The following is a 17,509-nucleotide window of genomic DNA, read 5'->3' on the forward strand; positions in this document are numbered from 1 at the left end:
ACAAAGAACCCACAATCGCAAATGTGTGAGAGAGATTTTTGCACATTTGATTCCGTTTTTCTCATTAGGAGGAAGATACGATTGGAACTAAGGTGATTTACTCTTTGGTTTTGTGATTCTCTGTTATTTTAATTTGAATAATTTTTGTTGTCAAGTTAAAGATTTTATGATATGCGTTAGTTATGCTATTATGTAGTGAAATGTTGCAAATCTATCTGAGTTATGCACTAATATTTTCCTGTGAAAGAAAGCATATTTTAAATTGATTGTAAATAATTAAGGATGATAGTTGTATTCTGATGCATTATCAAAGACTATGGGTAATAATGATTCATTGCAAATGTATGGCTTTGTTATAAAAATATTTAAGATTTTATCCTTTTGGATGCTTACTGTGGAGCCTTGAGTTCAAGTTTATTTTCTTATAAATTTGAATACATCTGATTTGTATTTCAGTATTTTGATCTTTGGATTCATTTACCAATTAGACAAGTGATTTAAAAAAAATCCTGCAGGTCTGGAACAAAATTGACAAAGAGGAATGACATGCTTGCCTTTATTAGTTGGGGCACTGAGTTCAAGAGTCTGGAAGTTATGTTGTGGCTTTATAAAACTCTGGTTAGGCTGCATCTGGAGTATTGCATTCAGTTCTGCTTGCCCCATTATGGGAAGGATGTGGAGGCTTTAGAGAGGATGCAGAAGAGGTTTACCAGGATGCAGCCTGGAGTAGAGGGCATGTGCTATAAGGAGAGTTTGGACAAACTTGGATTGTTTTCTCTGGAGTGGCAAATGCTGAGGGGAGATCTGATGGAAGTTTATAAGCTTATGAGAGGCATAGATAGACAGCTGGTACCTTTTTTCCCAGGGCTGAAATGTCTAATACTGGAGTATGTGCATTTAAGGCGAGAGGGGTTAATTTCAAAGGAGATGTGTGGGGAAGATTTTTTCTTTACACAGAGAATGGTGGGTATCTGGAATGTACTGCCAGGGTGGTAGTGGAGGCAAATACAATAAGAGGTGTTTAAAACGCTCTTAGATAGGTACATGAATGTGCAGAGAATGGAGGGATACGGACATTGTGCACGCAGAAGGGATTAGTTTAGTTAGGCGTTTAATTAGTTCAACATAACATCATGGGCTGAAGGGTCTGTTTCTGTGTTGTACTGTTCTATGTTCTAAGAACCATGGCATGGTGAAACTGTTGTCGGGTTTCATGGTCCAGTCTTTGGGGTTAACTTGATGTAGTTCTAACACCCTTTGTATGACACTCGTATTCTAATCAACAGAGTAAAACCTCACTTTGGGTGAGGAATGACAAAGATGTCAGATGAGTACATACTCCACTTTTAAAATACTTCATAGCTATTAAAATACCTAGCAAACATTTGTTGTATGAGGTCACATGCAAAGATGAATCACAAATGAAGAGAATTAGTGATATTGGTGATAGCTCTACCTTGGCAGTTTCTTGGTCAAATCCAGTTTAGCATATAAGCCTCCTCTAAAAGTTTACAAAGGTCCTATATGCAATGAGTTGTTTTTGAAGCTAGGTTAACATGTGTTAATGACCTCCTAATCTCCCAATCTTCCTCCTCCTGGCCCTTGCACTTTATTTGTCTACCTGCACTGCACTTTCTCTTTAACTGAAACACTTTATTCTGCATTCTGTTTTACTCCCTTGATGTACTTGTGTATGGAATGATCTGTCTGGGTGGCATGCAAACAAAAGCTTTTCACTGTATCTTGGTACGTGACAATAATAAACCAATTCCTAATTTATGAAAAGAACAGCGATCAAACATGATGTACGTTCAGTACAATTACATTTTTTTCAAATGTTAGATGTAAAAAGGCCTCAACTTCTTTAAATAAAAATCATGTGTTTCCAGAAAATTATTTATGTTTTAGGTTTCACATTTTGTATTTTCATATTTGCAAGAAATACCAGTTTAAAATAATTACATCATATTTTAGATGATTGGAGTTTAGAAATCTTCAAATTTTAGTTAGGACATCCTTTTCCTTGCACTTAATCTGAAAAGTGGGAATCACTTTAAAATACCAGATATACACATTGTTCAAACAAGACAATTGTTCAGCAATAATCAATAGGTATTTAAAATTTCTTAGTGTGACTCTTGCCAGCCATCAAAATCAAACCAAACAGCTTGACAGGCTGATTGTCCTTTTTTCCTTGTAAATAAAGCTCTCTTCAGTATTAAGTGTGGGGAACAAAAACAACTTTAGTTTATTAGGTAATTTATAGTGTAAAGCCATCAAAGATTCTACAAATAATTATTAGTGGTATTAATGCTTACCCTACCTCCCCCCCCTCCCCCCGCCACTTCAGTTCCATGAGGAGAGAAAAAAGTAACTTTTTGTGAGAGTATGTTTTCTTCCCGTTTACAGATTCTTAAATCTCTATTTGCTAGGCATCTATACAGTTAAGCATAGACAAGTCTCAATTGGGAAGAGTCAGGGGCATTGCATTTACTTGAATTATATACCAGCAATGTGGTGGAAACAATTGCCTTGATGTTCCAAGGGAAATTTTTCCTACTTCTAACTGTAACTTTCATGGAAATTCAGTGGAAAAACCAGAAAATGACACAACCAGTCTTTGTGGAATTCTACCCCATTCAGGTCTAGAATCTTAAAGAAGTGATTTTAATCTGGGGTTCCTTGTAACATATGGTTTTTGTTTTAAATTTTAGGTAGGAAATCTAAATAAAGGAAACACTTTGCATTGGGAAAAAAGAACTTCCTTCAAAGGTAGGTAAAGTCTTTGTTCCTTGTCTGTCTCATATTAAGAATATTCTATTTAGAGTGCCAACAGATGAAGATAAGCATCGGAGGTGGTGATTGGAGAGGGTCATAGACAAGTACGTCTGGAAGTGAAGGATTGGGGAAGAGTTGGCAATGGGGCAGTGGAGATCTCAATGCAATGCAGAGTTGGTTGCAAATTGAATTCCAGTGGAACTGCAGATTAAATTGGTGTTATTCAAAGCAGGATGAAGAAGAACTGGAAAGAAGTTTCTGTCAGGGCTCAGGCAGCAGGACAAACCTTGTTCCACTCTCATTCGGTGTAGGATCCTTGTGGGTTGGGTATCCATCCAAGTTGTTTTTATTTCAGTTACGCTTGAATTAGTCAGCAAGTTGGACAACATATTGGAGTGAGAAAAGATAACTTTTCAGATCGCTGACCTTTCATTCAGAATGCCAACATCGCTACCCATCTGCACTGTTGGCTTTCCAGTTGCTTCCCTCTCTGCCTTAAACGTCAAGGGACAAAAGTCCTAGTTCTTGAAAATCACAAGATCCAAGCAACTCATACACCTGCACTGTCGTTGCACCAAACCCAAAATCACCCTTAAATGCTATCTAAACCTAAACCTATCATCCCTACATTTAGTAGGATATGATTATCCCCCGACCCTGCCTGTAGTTATCTATATTTTTTAACCATTTGGTGTTTGTCTTGGGTAAAAGGTTGTGGTGTGATTAAAGACATAAGTGAAAGTGCTTCTACAAATGGAGGTCACTATGTTAGAACTTCCATTAGAACAGAAAGATACAAGTACTGTAAATACAACACAAAAAGATGAATCTTGAAAGTTTTTTTGACAATGACCTCTACATAGGGAAATATTCCTTTACAAGCATTCTCTGTTGGCATAATTCATTGCCTAATTGCTTGTTAACATTTGTGTATAATGAAGCGTCACAATCTGTCTGCAATCTATTTGGGATGACATGTTTTCCTCTTTTTTTTTCCCCAGTAGATTACGACTTGAAAATGGCAGTCTCAAGATCTGTATTATCTCTGTTCATGTTTTTTTGTGGGCTGGGATTAGGATTTCTCATCTGCTATTTCATGATTAATGTAATAAATACAGAAGAACCACAGCACAGGCATTTGCTCTTCAATGACCCACATGGACACTTAGAAGATTCTGACCAGCACCAACACCAACATCTTCAAGGAGAGATGAACTTTAATGCTGACATCAGTCAACATAAAGGTATCTTTCTTTTTCATATAATGATGTAGTCATAAAGTTTTTTATTTGTTCCATTGTGATGTATTGGAAGTAGTTAACAGCTGCAGGTAACACTATAAATAATAGCAATTCAATATTATCTTTACGGAAACACATTTAAATGGCTTGTGTTCCAGCAAGAATTGTTAAAGCGCAGTTGGACTTCACTTGTTAGGAATTATTGAGATGAACTCAAATTTGAGTTTTACTGGTTGTAGGACGTGAATTAGTGCCCAGCAATTTGAAACAGATTTGTTTCAACCAAAATTGCACTGTTCCTTTTCTCTTATTGCAACAAAAATTATAGTAAAATGTTGTGAGCCCCACCCATGGTCTTATGTTTCTTGCATTTTTTAAAAAGTTTTTGAGGAGTCTTCTGTCGATAAACATTTAAAATTGCCAGTAGGAAGGGTTTGGCATCAATCAATTTTTAATTTTTATTTCCTGTTCACACATGTGCTGTCAGCGCTATGCTCGCCAGCAGTGGCCAGATTGAGCTTGAGAACTGAACAGACTGAGCTGGAACCTGCCCTATAATTCTGCTGCATGTTGGCCCTCCTCTATCATGTTTCATGTTTTCATAAACTGAGATATTAAAGTTGATCACAAATAAATGATGCACTTTACAAAAGCTGAATTTGAATTACTCTTTGTGGAAGTAGTCATTGAATGTAAAGTTAATAGATTAGACATAGTAAAGGTGTTTTGTTTAAATGGAGAAGGTGCTTGGTATTTTGTAGGCATTTTTTATTCTATCAATACTAAACCTATCAATGAGTCTTAACTGAAGTTATGATTTTTCTGATTCATTGCAGGCTGTGGAGGAATCCTATCTTCATGTTTTGGGTTGTAACTTTTATTCCTTTTGAATAAGGAATGCCACTTAGTTTGTATTTAGTTTATAATTCAACCCTTTTGTTCCCATCTCCTCCTGATCCTCAGGGATTCAGACTATGTTGTTAACCACTGCATCCAACTACAGATATTACTAGCATGCCTTTGGGATGTGAAAGGAAACTAGAACACTGGAGGGAAACGTTTATGCTACGGGAAGAATGTGCAAGCTCTGCACTGACCCAGGTCCCTGGAACGATGAGACAGCAGCATTAACTAGTTCCAATTTCCTTTCACATCCCAAAGGCATGCTGATGCTTTAAATGCCTACGGTAAGTTACTCCAAAGTATAGACTCATAGCATAAAGTATCAAAGGGAAATTGATAGATTTGAGAGAGAATAAATTGTAAAGTACAGGGAAGTACAGAGAGTGGGAATGGAACTGATGGGCTTACTACCACGGGCATGGCATGGACCTGTTTCAGTTATTTTTCAGTTTCGCATGTCCCTATTTCTTCAACAAAGTGTAAATGTGTCCATAACACTTGCTGCTTCTACCTTGTTTGTCCCTTATAGCTATCAAATAATGTGTCTAATCTATCATTAGTTAAGAGTTCTTCTCTATTATAGTCACCCCCCTTAGAGCAGGTCCAGGAAGTAGATAGAAAGGTGACTGTCAAGGGAGAGAAAAGGAAAGGGAACAGGCAGACAGTGCAGAGGACCCCGGAGGCTGTTAACCTCAATAACAGGTTTTCCACTTTGGAAGCCGTTGAGGGGGATGACCTGCCAGGATCAAGCAGTGGTAGCCAGGTCTCTGGCACTAGGACTGGTCTGGCTGCTCAGAAGGGAAGGGAGGAGAAGAGGAGGGCAGTAGTGATAGGGGACTCGATAGTCAGGGAAACAGAAAGGAGGTTCTGGGGAAGTGAGCATGAATCCTGGATGGGATGTTGCCTCCCAGATCCGGGATGTCACTGATCGGGTCCACAGGATTCTTGAGCGGGAGGGAGAACAGCCAGAAGTCGTGGTACATATTGGTACCAACGACATAGGTAGGAAGAGGGATGAGGTCCTGAAAAGTGAGTTTGGGGAGCTAGGCAGAAGGCTGAAGAACAGGACCTCAGGATTGCTGCCAATGCCACGTGATAGTGAAAGTAGGAATAGGGGGAGATGGCAGATGAATGTGTGGCTGAGAAGTTGGTGCAGGAGGGAAGGTTTTAGATTTTTGGATCATTGGGATCTCTTCTGGGGAAGGTGGGACCTGTACAGAGAGGACGGGTTACACCTGAACCCGAGGGGGGCCAATATCCTTGCAGGCAGGTTTGCTAGGGTGGTTAGGGAGGGTTTAAGCTAGTTTACGAGGGGAATGGGAACCAGAGGGGTAGGTCAGAGGAAGAAGTGGATGTGGAAAAGTCAGATCTAACATGTAGTGAGGTTTTGAGGAAGGACAAGCAGAGTACAGGGTATAAAAGTAGAAAGGTGGATGGGCTATAAAGTGCATTTACTTAAATGCAAGAAGTATCAGGAACAAGGGTGATGAACTGAGGGCTTGGGTATGTACATGGGACTATGATATTATGGCTCTTGCAGAGACTTGGCTGTCACCAGGGCAGGAATGGATATTGAATATTTCTGGTTTTCACTGTTTTAAAAGGGATATGGAGGTGGGGGAGAAGAGGAGGAGGGGTGGCGATACTGGTCAGGGATACTATTACAGCGGCAGAAAGGGTGGATGATATAGAAGGATCCTCTCTAGAGTCAGTATTGGTGGAAGTTAGGAACAAAAAAGGAGCAGTTACTCTACTGGGAGTATTCTATAGGCTTCCCAGTAGCAGCAGGGATACTGAGGAGCAGATTGGGAGGCAGACTTTGGAAAGGTGCAAGAATAACAGGGTTGTTATTATGGGAGACTTCAACTTCCCAAATATTGATTGGCACCTGCTTAGTGCCAGAGGTTTGGACAGGGCGGAGTTTGTTAGGTGTGTCCAGGACGGATTCCTGTCACTGTATGTTGACAGGCTGACTAGAGGGAATGCCATATTAGATCTAGTATTAGGTAATGAACCAGGTCAGGTGACAGATCTCTCGGTAGGTGAGCATTTGGGGGACAGTGACCACTGCTCTGTAACCTTTAGCATTTTCCTGGGCAAGGATAGGAGCAAAGAGGACGGGAAGATATTTAATTGGGGAAAGGCAAATTATGAGGCCATAAGGCTAGAACTTGCGAGTGTGAATTGGGATGACATTTTTGAAAGGAAATGTACTATGGAGATGTGGTTGATGTTCAGGGATCTCTTGCAGGATGTTAGGGATAAATTTGTCTGGGTGAGGCAGAGAAAGAATGACAGGGTGAAGGAACTGTGGGTGACGAGAGGTGGAACAACTAGTTAGGAAGAAGAAGGTAGCATACATAAGGTGCAAGCGGCAAGGATCAGATAGGGCTCGTGAGGAATGTAGAGTAGCAAGGAAGGAACTTAAGAAAGGGCTGAGGAGAGCAAGAAGGGGACATGAAAAGGCTTTGGCGAGTAGGGTTAAGGAGAATCCCAAGGCTTTTTTCATGTACATGAAGAGCATAAGGATGACGAGAGTAAAGGTAGGACCGATTTAGAGACAGGTGGGAAGATGTGCATGGAAGTGGGTGAGGTTCTCAATGAATACTTCTCTTCAGTATTCACCAAAGAGAGGGGCCTTGATGAAGCTGAGGACAGTGTTGGTAAGATTACTGTTCTAGAGCATGTTGATATCAAGAGAGAATGTGTTGTAGCTGTTAGAAAATATTAGGACAGATAAGTTCCCGGGGCCTGACGGAATATTCCCTAGGCTGCTCTGTGAGGCGAGGGTGGAGATTGCTGAACCGTTGGTTAGGATCTTTGAGTCCTCGTTGTCCACGGGAATGGTACTGGAGGATTGGAGGGTGGCAAATGTTGTCCCCTTATTCAAAAAAGGTAGTAGGGATAGTCCAGGGAATTACAGACCAGTGAGCCTTACATCTGTGGTGGGCAAGCTGTTGGAAAGGATTCTAAGGAATAGGATCTATGAGCATTTAGAGAATCATGGACTGATTAGGGACAGCCAGCATGGCTTTGTGAAGGGAAGATCATGTATCACAAGCCTGATAGAGTTCTTTGAGGAGATGACCAGACAGATTGATGAGGGTAGTGCAGTAGATGTGGTCTACATGGATTTTAGTAAGGCGTTTGACAAGGTTCCACATGGTAGGCTTCTTCAGAAGGTCAGAGGGCATGGGATCCAGGGAGGCTTGGCCATGTGGATTCAGAATTGGCTTGCCTGTAGAAAGCAGAGGGTTGTGGTGGACGGAGTGCATTCGGATTGGAGGGCTGTGACTAGTGATGTCCCACAAGGATCGGTTCTGGGACCTCTACTTTTCGTGGTATTTATTAATGACTTGGATGAGGGGGTGGAAGGGTGGGTTAGCAAGTTTGCAGATGAGACAAAGATCAGTGATGTTGTGGATAGTGTGGAGGACTGTCAAAGCTTGCAGGGGGATATTGATAGGATGCAGAACTGGGCTGAGAACTGGCAGATGGAGTTCAATCCGGAGAAGTGTGAGGTGGTACACTTTGGAAGGACAAACTCCAAGGCGGAGTACAAGGTTAATGGCAGGATTCTGGGTAGTGTGGAGGAGCAGAGGGATCTGGGGGTTCACATCCACAGATCACTGAAAGTTGCCTCACAGGTGGATAGGGTAGTTAAGAAAGCTTATGGGATGTTAGCTTTCATAAATCGTGGGATCGAGTTTAAGAGCCGCAAGGTAATGATGCAGCTCTACAAAACTCTGGTTAGACCACACTTAGAGTACTATGTCCAATTCTGGTCACCTCATTATAGGAAGGATGTGGAAGCGTTGGAAAGGGTGCAGAGGAGATTTGCCAGGATGCTGCCTGGATTGGAGAGTATGGATTATGAGGAGAGACTAAGGGAGCTAGGGCTTTACTCTTTGTAGAGGATGAGGATGAGGGGAGACATGATAGAAGTATACAAAATATTGAGAGGAGTAGATAGAGTGGATAGCCAGTGCCTCTTTCCCAGGGCACCAATGCTCAATACAAGAGGGCATGGCTTTAAGGTAATGTGTGGGATGTTCAAGGGAGATATCAGAGGGAGGTTTTTCACCCAGAGAGTGGTTGGTGCATGGAATGCACTGCCTGGGATGGTGGTGGAGGCTGATACATTGGTCAAGTTCAAGAGATTGTTAGATAAGCATATGGAGGAATTTAAAATAGAGGGATATGTGGGAGGAAGGGGTTAGATAGTCTTAGGCGTGGTTTAAAGGTTGGCACAACATGGTGGGCCGAAGGGCCTGTATTGTGCTGTATAGTTCTATGGTTCTAGAAGTGTATCTTCTCTTTGCGCTCCCTTCAGTTCATTTGATTGATCTGTGTTACTTTTACTCATCTGATCTGAAAATTATACTTTGACAGAGCCAAAGGACCTTAAGTTCAAGGGCTTGGATTCAGATGTGATCATGCTGTTTGGGATCCATTGTAGATTGGTATATCACAAATGGCAGGTGTGGCATTTTTGTCATGTTTAATGCTGTGCCAGCAGTTCATTCTGGTATTTCCAGATGTGTTTCACCGTAGATCATATGATCGGTATACGTTGATGACATTGTTTTGAGTGAAGCACACCTTTTGCAACGTTGCATGGAAAATTTGAATTGAGCTTTTCCTGGATCAGTCCTTAGTTGAAGGTCACTTCCAGAACAACAACATTTTATTATTGCCAGGCTTGGAAAGATTCCTAATAAAGTGAGTCCTTCTAGTTACTACTTATCCAGGTCTGACCTTGCACATAGGCAATGAATAACATCTGAAGTAGGGAGCAAATAACAAGGAGATAGGGACAGGGAAATAGGGACTCTGCTTTTTGAGCAGTGACCATTTTGATACCTAATAAAAGTTATCTACATAAGCCTCAGACAAACTACCAAAGAGCAGAAAATCACTCTTAAACTTCATATTAAAAAGATTTTCCTTAAATTTAACTATCGATATCTGCTCCTCCTGAGTTTTTACTTGTGTCAAGATTTGATAGTTCAGCTGGTTCTGAAGGGAATTGTCATCTGTGAGGATGACAATTCCCTTCAGAACCAGCTGAACTATCAACTGCTAATGGAAAACCCTTCTTAGTGGAGGAATATTGCACTTATTTCCTCGCATTCATGGATTTAATGGTTCCTTCATCTACTTGAAAATATTTGAGGGTCAATATTTTAATATTACCTTGAAATGACAGTTTGCCTATGCCTTTGTATAAAATTATTTCCAAATAGTAAATAACCTGACGGGAAGTTTCAATTTATTTTGGAGTTCAAATAAAGAAGGTAAAACAAATTTTGTAATCAAAACTTCATTTAAGCCTAAGTTTAGAAAAAAATTACTGGGGTTAGGAATTGATTCTTGTTTTTTTTATGGCCTGAATTGAAAGCTATTTCTGTAAAATATAACTCGAATCAATTCCATGGTTGCAAAATATTTACTCTCCAGTATATATTCCCTAAATGTAACCATCTATTCACAATCTTTTCACTCCCCAAGGAATAGGACTCTTTATTCCCTATCGGAGAGTATGGAGCACAAAATATTAAAAGCACTGACTCGTAAGCAATATGGATGGATGTTCAGTTCTTGATTGAGCTTCTGTCTCCATTGTGCAGTTCCAGGTTATTTCTCTTTCCCAAATCCCTGTTTCATAACCCACTTGAATCGCAGTTCATATTGAATAAGTAGTTTGATTTGCTTCAAATTTATTCTTCTCTCTGTGCCATAAAAGAATGATATTTGAATGAGGAGGAAAAGGCTGAGTGAACTGTCACTACTTTGGAAAGTGTGCATTTATTGCAGTTATGTTTTACTTCCAAAGTAACTTCTTTTACAGATATTTTTAAGTGAAGTAATATGAGTACTCAGTATTGAAGTTCAACTGATATTTTTCGGCTATTCCTCTTGATAATATTTTATCATTGCTTTTAAACAAAATGCACGAATCTTCTCCCTCCAGATGAAAACAGCAGCCTTGCTGATGATCTATATAAGAAAGTGCGAATCCTGTGTTGGGTGATGACTGGGCCCCAGAATCTGGCTACAAAGACCAAACACGTCAAAGCCACCTGGGCAAAAAGATGTAACGTTATGCTTTTCATGAGCTCTGAAGAAAATAAAGATTTCCCTACAGTGGGACTGGATGTTAAAGAAGGAAGAGACCAGTTGTATTGGAAAACTATCAAAGCTTTTCACTATGTTTTTGATCATCACTTGAATGAAGCTGATTGGTTCTTGAAAGCAGATGATGACACATTTGTGGTTGTTGACAATTTGCGATGGCTGTTATCAAAGTATTCTCCCGACCAGCCCATATTCTTTGGAAGAAAATTTAAGCCATTTGTTAAGCAAGGATACATGAGTGGTGGAGCTGGATATGTGCTTAGCAAGGAAGCAGTGAAAAGATTTGTTGATGGCTTCAAGACTGGGAAATGTACTCATTTTACGTCCACAGAAGACTTAGCCATGGGGAGATGTTTGGAGTCTGTTAATGTAGAAGCTGGTGACTCCAGGGACACAAATAAAAGGGACACCTTTCATCCTTTTCCGCCAGAGCATCATTTGTCGAAGAGTTATCTACCCAAAACATTCTGGTACTGGAACTATTGCTATTACCCCACTGAAGAGGTGAGATGTTAAATACAGTATGTGATCTGAAAGGCACATCATTAATAATTTTTCATCTTATTCTTTTTAATCTTTGTCTTTCTCAAACAAGTTGGTTTAGTCTAAAATATTCCCCAGATATAATTTTTACAAAGATCTCTTAGAACATTTCCCTTACCCAACCTGCAAACTTCCAAATTGACCTCCAAACTAGGCCCATCCAGTACCTCCTATTTAATTGATTTGAAGTGTTCCAAATTGCATGCACAGACTCTTTTTACTGTGTGGCATGATGGCTATTGTTTTGGATACACATTTGAATATATCAATCAGTCTGTGTATATTTGAATATTGCATCAAAGGAATCATGATTGGAATATGATTTGGTATGATTTTTCCTGTTCGGCTCTCTTTGCATGAGGGTATTGGTGGAGGGAAATGGTTGACATACAAGGTTTCTAAAATCGGGGATTAAAAGGTGATTAGCGATTCATATCCTTAGCATATATTCAAAGTGTGCGTAAATTGTTGAGAGTTGGCAACTGCATGTGGAGAACTTCGTCCACAGGATGAGTTGCTGCTCATTTTTATTTTTGTTCATAGAACTCTTTTCCACCATGCCCTCTGACTTCTTCTTAAGTTAGTGTTTGATGACGAATGCAAGACTAACTTGTCTGTCTTGAGGTAAAAATGCAGTTGTTTATCAATTCTCTGGGTGACATCTGTCTAACAAAATCACAGGCAAATACTAGTTTTTCTCCTTCATAGATTACAAGAGAAATAAGATAGGCATTCTCACTTATGGTTTTATGACCCTGCTTTCTGCTTTGGCAACAATTCACAGAAGGTTTATTAGACTTGCAGATTGAAGATTACAGTCAGACCTGTCATGAAATGGTGGATCAGGCTTGAAAGGCCATGTTAATTTGTATGTTTGTCTCTTCCTGATGCATTCTTTTTATCGCATGCATTTCTTTCATGTGGCTTGTTTTATTTTTATGTGACCATATTTGGGAAAAGAAGAGAATGAATTTTCCTTTTATCCTGCTGGCTTTTGCTTTACAGCACTCTGTAAAGCAAAGTCCCTTTTTATCAATTGAAGACAAATCCTGCCCATAGATTCTTTCTCCAGTAGTTTCTCTAACATAGATGTACAGCACTGAAACAAGCCTTTTGGTCTACCATGTCCACGCCACTTGTTGTACCTATCTACACTAAACCCATTTGTTCACATTTGGTCCTAGCCTTGGTGGTTCAAGTACTTGTCAAGATGCTTTGAAAATATCATGAGAGTATCTATCTGCACTTACCTCTTCAGGCAGCGCATTCCAGATATCAGCTGCCCTCTGCGTGGGGGAGAAAAATTCCCCCTGGATGCCCTCCAAACCTCCTGCCTCTCACCTTAAACCCCAGCATTGAAAAAAGATTTTTACTATCAAGACCACCCCCCGCCCCCCCATCTATGCCCCTCATAATTTGTACACCTCTGTCAGATCACCCCTCGGTTTCTTCTGCTCCAGGGAAAACAAACCCAGCTTATCTAGTCTCTCCTTTATGACTGTCGTGCTCCAAACCAGGCAACATCTTGATGAATCTCCTCCATACCCTCACCGCCACAATCATATCTACTGTGGTGATAAAAACTTCACATGGTACTGCAGGTGTGGCCTAACCAATGTTTTATAAAGCTGTCACATGATATTCCAGCTGTTATATTCTATAACCACAGTTAATCAAGGCAAATATATCATATGCCCTCTTCACCACTTCATTGACCTGTGCTGCCTCTTTTAGGGATCTGTGGATGTACCCCAAGGTCCCTCTGTTTATCAACATTTCCTACAGTCCTACCATTTACTTGCTTATGTCTTCTGTTTGTCTTCCCAAAATACATCATGCCAGAGTGTAAAATTTAAATTCTACCTGCCAAAGCACCGCCCAACTTTCCAGGAGATCCTGCTGTAGCCTTAAACAACTTTCCTTGCTATACATAACACCACCGATTTTCATATCATTTGCAAGCTTACTTACCATACATTCTACATTCACATACAAGTTGCTAATGTAGATTACAATGATCAAGAGTCCCATACCGATCTTTGTGGTGCACAACTAGTCACAGACTTCCCATCAGAAAAGCTGCCACTGCCCTCTGCCTCTTATTACCAAGCCAATTTTGGATCTAATTTGTCAGTGCATCCTGTATTCCATGGGCTCTAATCCTCTGGACCAGCCTACCATGTGGCACTTTGTCAAAGACCTTGCTAAAGTCCATGTAGAAAACATTTACTGCACTCCCCTCATCAATATGTTTAGTTCCCCCCTCAAAAATGTAATCAAATTTGTGAGACAGGATTTCTCACAAAGTCCCTTTTTATCAATTGAGGATAAATCCTGTCCCATAGATTCTTTCTCCAGTAGTTTCTCTAACATTGATGTAAGGCTCACAAGCCTGTAGTTACCTGGCTTATCCCCTACTTAAATAAAAGAACAATATTTGCTCTCCTTAAATCATCCGTTATTGTTGTTAATGTCTGTTGGGGCCCCAGCAATCTCCATCCTTGCCTCCCATAGCAGCTTGGGATACATGTCATGGGGGGATTTATCCACCATTTGTACATCCCCGAGACATCTAGCACCTCTCCTTCCTAATGTTAACATGCTCCAGAACATCATCCCTTGCTGATAACTCTCCCTCTACCATGTCCTTCTCCATGGTGAGTATAGATGAGAGGTATTCATTTAGGACATTGCTCACATCACCTTGCTCCACACACAAATTACTCTTTCCCTGGTTACTCTCTTTATCTTAATATACTTGTAGAATACCTTGAAATTCACCTTAATCTTCTCTGCCAATGATATTTCTTGATCCTCTTTTGCCACCTTAATTTCAAGTACTCTCCTACATTCTCTATATTACTCAGGAAACTTAACTGTTTTCAGTTGCCCACACCTGACATATCTTTTCTTCTCCTTCAGCTCCTCAATGTCCCTTTTCATCCACGGTTCCCTAATCTTGCCATCCTGTACTGTGACTCTATATATGAATATTGGGATTTCATTTCCTTTATTAAGTCTCATCCACGGTTCCCTAATCTTGCCATCCTGTACTGTGACTCTATATATGAATATTGGGATTTCATTTCCTTTATTAAGTCCCAGGATCCTATATGCTTTTTTATTTTGTTTCTGGTTCTTAGTTGGTCTGCATTTCCTGTGTGTACTTATCTGCAGCAAAAATGTTGCAACAATAATTCATGTTTACTTTAATGACTCTTAGTTGACCAAATGTTCCAATGTGTTTGACTAAAGTGTAGCAGTTGGCCAAAAGTGACAGATTTTAAGGAGTGTCTTCCAACAAGAAAGGGAGTTAAGCAAATGGAAAGATCTTGAGGGTGCTTCCTGAACTTAGAGTGTTGGCAACTGAAGAGACCATCAGCAATGATGGGGCAATTAAATTTGGGGATAACCAAAAAGTTAGACTTGCCTGGGCCTGGATAGCTTTGGATTATAGGGGTGGAGAAGAAGAAAAGTAGAGAAGGATGAAGATTTGAAAACTCAGATGAGAACTTTATGGAGCTTATTGATGTGCTATGGAAGAAGAAAAGACTTTGTCTACCTTTCCTTTAGTAGAAGCAGTCTAGATTATAGAACACAAAAAAAATGGGTTAACAGGACTTCGTATAAATTAGATTATGGACAATAGATCTTTGCATGTCCTTTGGGTTTATAGAAGATCAAATAAGGGACATGTGGCACAAGAAGCCCAGTAGGATAGACTTCTGGCATTGCAGTAGAATGTAGACTACTGGTTATATTTGGGGACCTCCAGTCCATATTCCACAGCTAAATCAACATCTCTGCCTTAAAGGAATGCAGTGCCTTTTATTCCACTTTTCATAATCTGCAAGAAGTGTGCTTGAACTTTGAACAGTTTCCTTAGGTAAATTTATATCATCTGTTCAATATTTGAATATAGTTATTTGCCCAACTTTATAGAAAGGAATAATGATGCCAGAAAATTGTAGTCAGCCTTAACCCTGAAACTGCCAGACATTAAATTTAATCCCCACTTTGTTGTCGTTCAGTGTGCTATTAACTACCCGGTGTCTCAAAATCAAATTCCTTTCATTGATATGACGACAATGAATGTCAAAGTACATGTGGGCTATGATAACTGAATGTGAAAGTGCGACTGCCACAATTTTGTATTTACAATGGCTATAGTAGCACAGGATCACAAATAGTGTTAATAACATAAATGTAAATATTGAAATGTTAGTCACCCAAAATCATTGGAGATGTTTCTTGATGTACTGAATACATAGCTGGGTGTATGCTTACATAATTCTGTCGTTTATATAACTAAATATTTTTTAAGGCCACGTAGAAAAATGTTGGACTAAAAATTTGATCTCCTACTGCTGGGTGGAAGAAAATAATTCTGTGCAGTTGTAAATATGTTTAATCCAGAGCAGAGCAAGATTGTGACAGCTTCCAAGCCTCTTGGTGATATATGACAAATTCAAGCCCACATTCAGTTGGGGTTGTTATTGGTGCCAAAATCACAGTCTAGCCTTCCAATGTAATTTTTGACTTATTTTGTCCAAAGCATGAGAGATGTTGGTTACTTCCAGACCAACCAGCTTTTACCAAGGCTGTTTTCCCTTGGAATCATGTACTTAAAGAGCCAATAATACTTTATCTTTTGGTGGGCTGCTTACAGCGTTGTGCAGTGTGACAGCTTACACTGTAGATTGCTCATACCAAACACCTAAGCCTTCTGTGTACTTTCAATATAGTTTACCTAGAACTGCCAGCCTGGGGATGAAAGGGTTAACACATCAGGAGCATTTGATGGCTCTGGGCCTGTTCTCGCGGGAGTTTAGAAGGATGGGGACCTCATTGAAACCTACCGAATATTGAAAGACCTGGATAGAGTGGACGTGGAGAGGATGTTTTCAGTAGTGGGAGAGTCTAGGACCAGAGTGCACAGCCTGAGAATGCAAGGATGTCCCTTTCGAACAGATGAGGGGGAACAACTTTAGCCAGAGGGTGGTGAATTTGTGGAACTCATTGCCACAGACTGCTGTGGAGGCCAAGTCTTTAAAGTGGAGGTTGATAGGTTTTTGATTAGTAAGGGCATCAAAGGTTACGGGGAGAAGGCAGGGGAATGAGGTTGAGAGGGAAAAATAAATCAGCCATGATCGAATGGCAGAGCAGACTCGATGGACCGAGTGGCCTAATTCTGCTTCTATAATTTATGGTCTTAAGAGAAGGTGGGGGAGGGCAAAAGGTGGAACAAAGGGAATTTCTCTGCAAGTGTGAAATAACGTAGGAATTATGGGGTGGTTAAGCTCCTTTTCCTGATCGGTTGAAGCAATGTGACAGTTAAGGAGCGAATGCTGGGCAGAGGAAGCGATTCAGAGATGTTCTCAAAACTTCCTCCTTGGGAAGGTGCAGTGTCTTCACTGACTGCCAAGGATCCCTGACCCATGACCACACAAAGTGGAGGAGCACCAAAAACCTTGAATCTATACACCAGGAGAACAAGGAAGCCCAACATAAATGGGGGGAGGGGTATGCCACCTCCCTAGCTGCCCACCCACTCTCTCCCCCCCCCCCCCCCCCCCCCCATCAAACACCAACTGCCTCACAGGTGGCAAAATCTGGCAGTCCCACACTAGCCTCATCAGTCATAGGCAGAATGTAGGCAAATTCAAAGGCTGTAGTTGTTGTTAAGAAGTGTTAACTGCTGTGCTGTCAACTTCACATATCATAAGATGTTGGGTTCTTTATCCTGCATGGGTCTGCAGTCCTCGCAGTTTCACTTGCTGATGTGAGACTTGAGCAACCTTCTGTCACAGAAGTAAGAGAGTCACAGCTGACATATGTGCAGAATGACATACGAGCTTCACGCGAACAAGGAATTTCATTGCACCCTGGTGTATATAACAATAAAC

The 17,509-nt window shown here is 40.5% G+C and overlaps 1 protein-coding gene across 4 annotated transcripts in view; it reads left to right on the forward strand.

Moving 5' to 3' along the window:
* The window catches only part of LOC127570875 (glycoprotein-N-acetylgalactosamine 3-beta-galactosyltransferase 1-like), a 49,340-nt gene that overhangs the window by 26,527 nt on the left and 5,304 nt on the right, over positions 1 to 17,509 (forward strand). For 2 of the 4 annotated variants that reach the window (XM_052016771.1, XM_052016772.1), the window contains 3 exons: positions 2,715 to 2,772; positions 3,783 to 4,022; positions 10,897 to 11,564. In XM_052016771.1, coding sequence (XP_051872731.1) covers positions 2,715 to 2,772; positions 3,783 to 4,022; positions 10,897 to 11,564 — 966 coding nt within the window. Of the gene's footprint in view, positions 1 to 2,714; positions 2,773 to 3,779; positions 4,023 to 10,896; positions 11,565 to 17,509 lie in introns of all 4 variants that reach the window. The other 2 variants (XM_052016770.1, XM_052016774.1) reach the window with 1 other exon arrangement.

This window comes from Pristis pectinata, chromosome 5 (genome assembly GCF_009764475.1).
Source record: "Pristis pectinata isolate sPriPec2 chromosome 5, sPriPec2.1.pri, whole genome shotgun sequence".
Lineage (NCBI taxonomy): Eukaryota > Metazoa > Chordata > Chondrichthyes > Rhinopristiformes > Pristidae > Pristis > Pristis pectinata.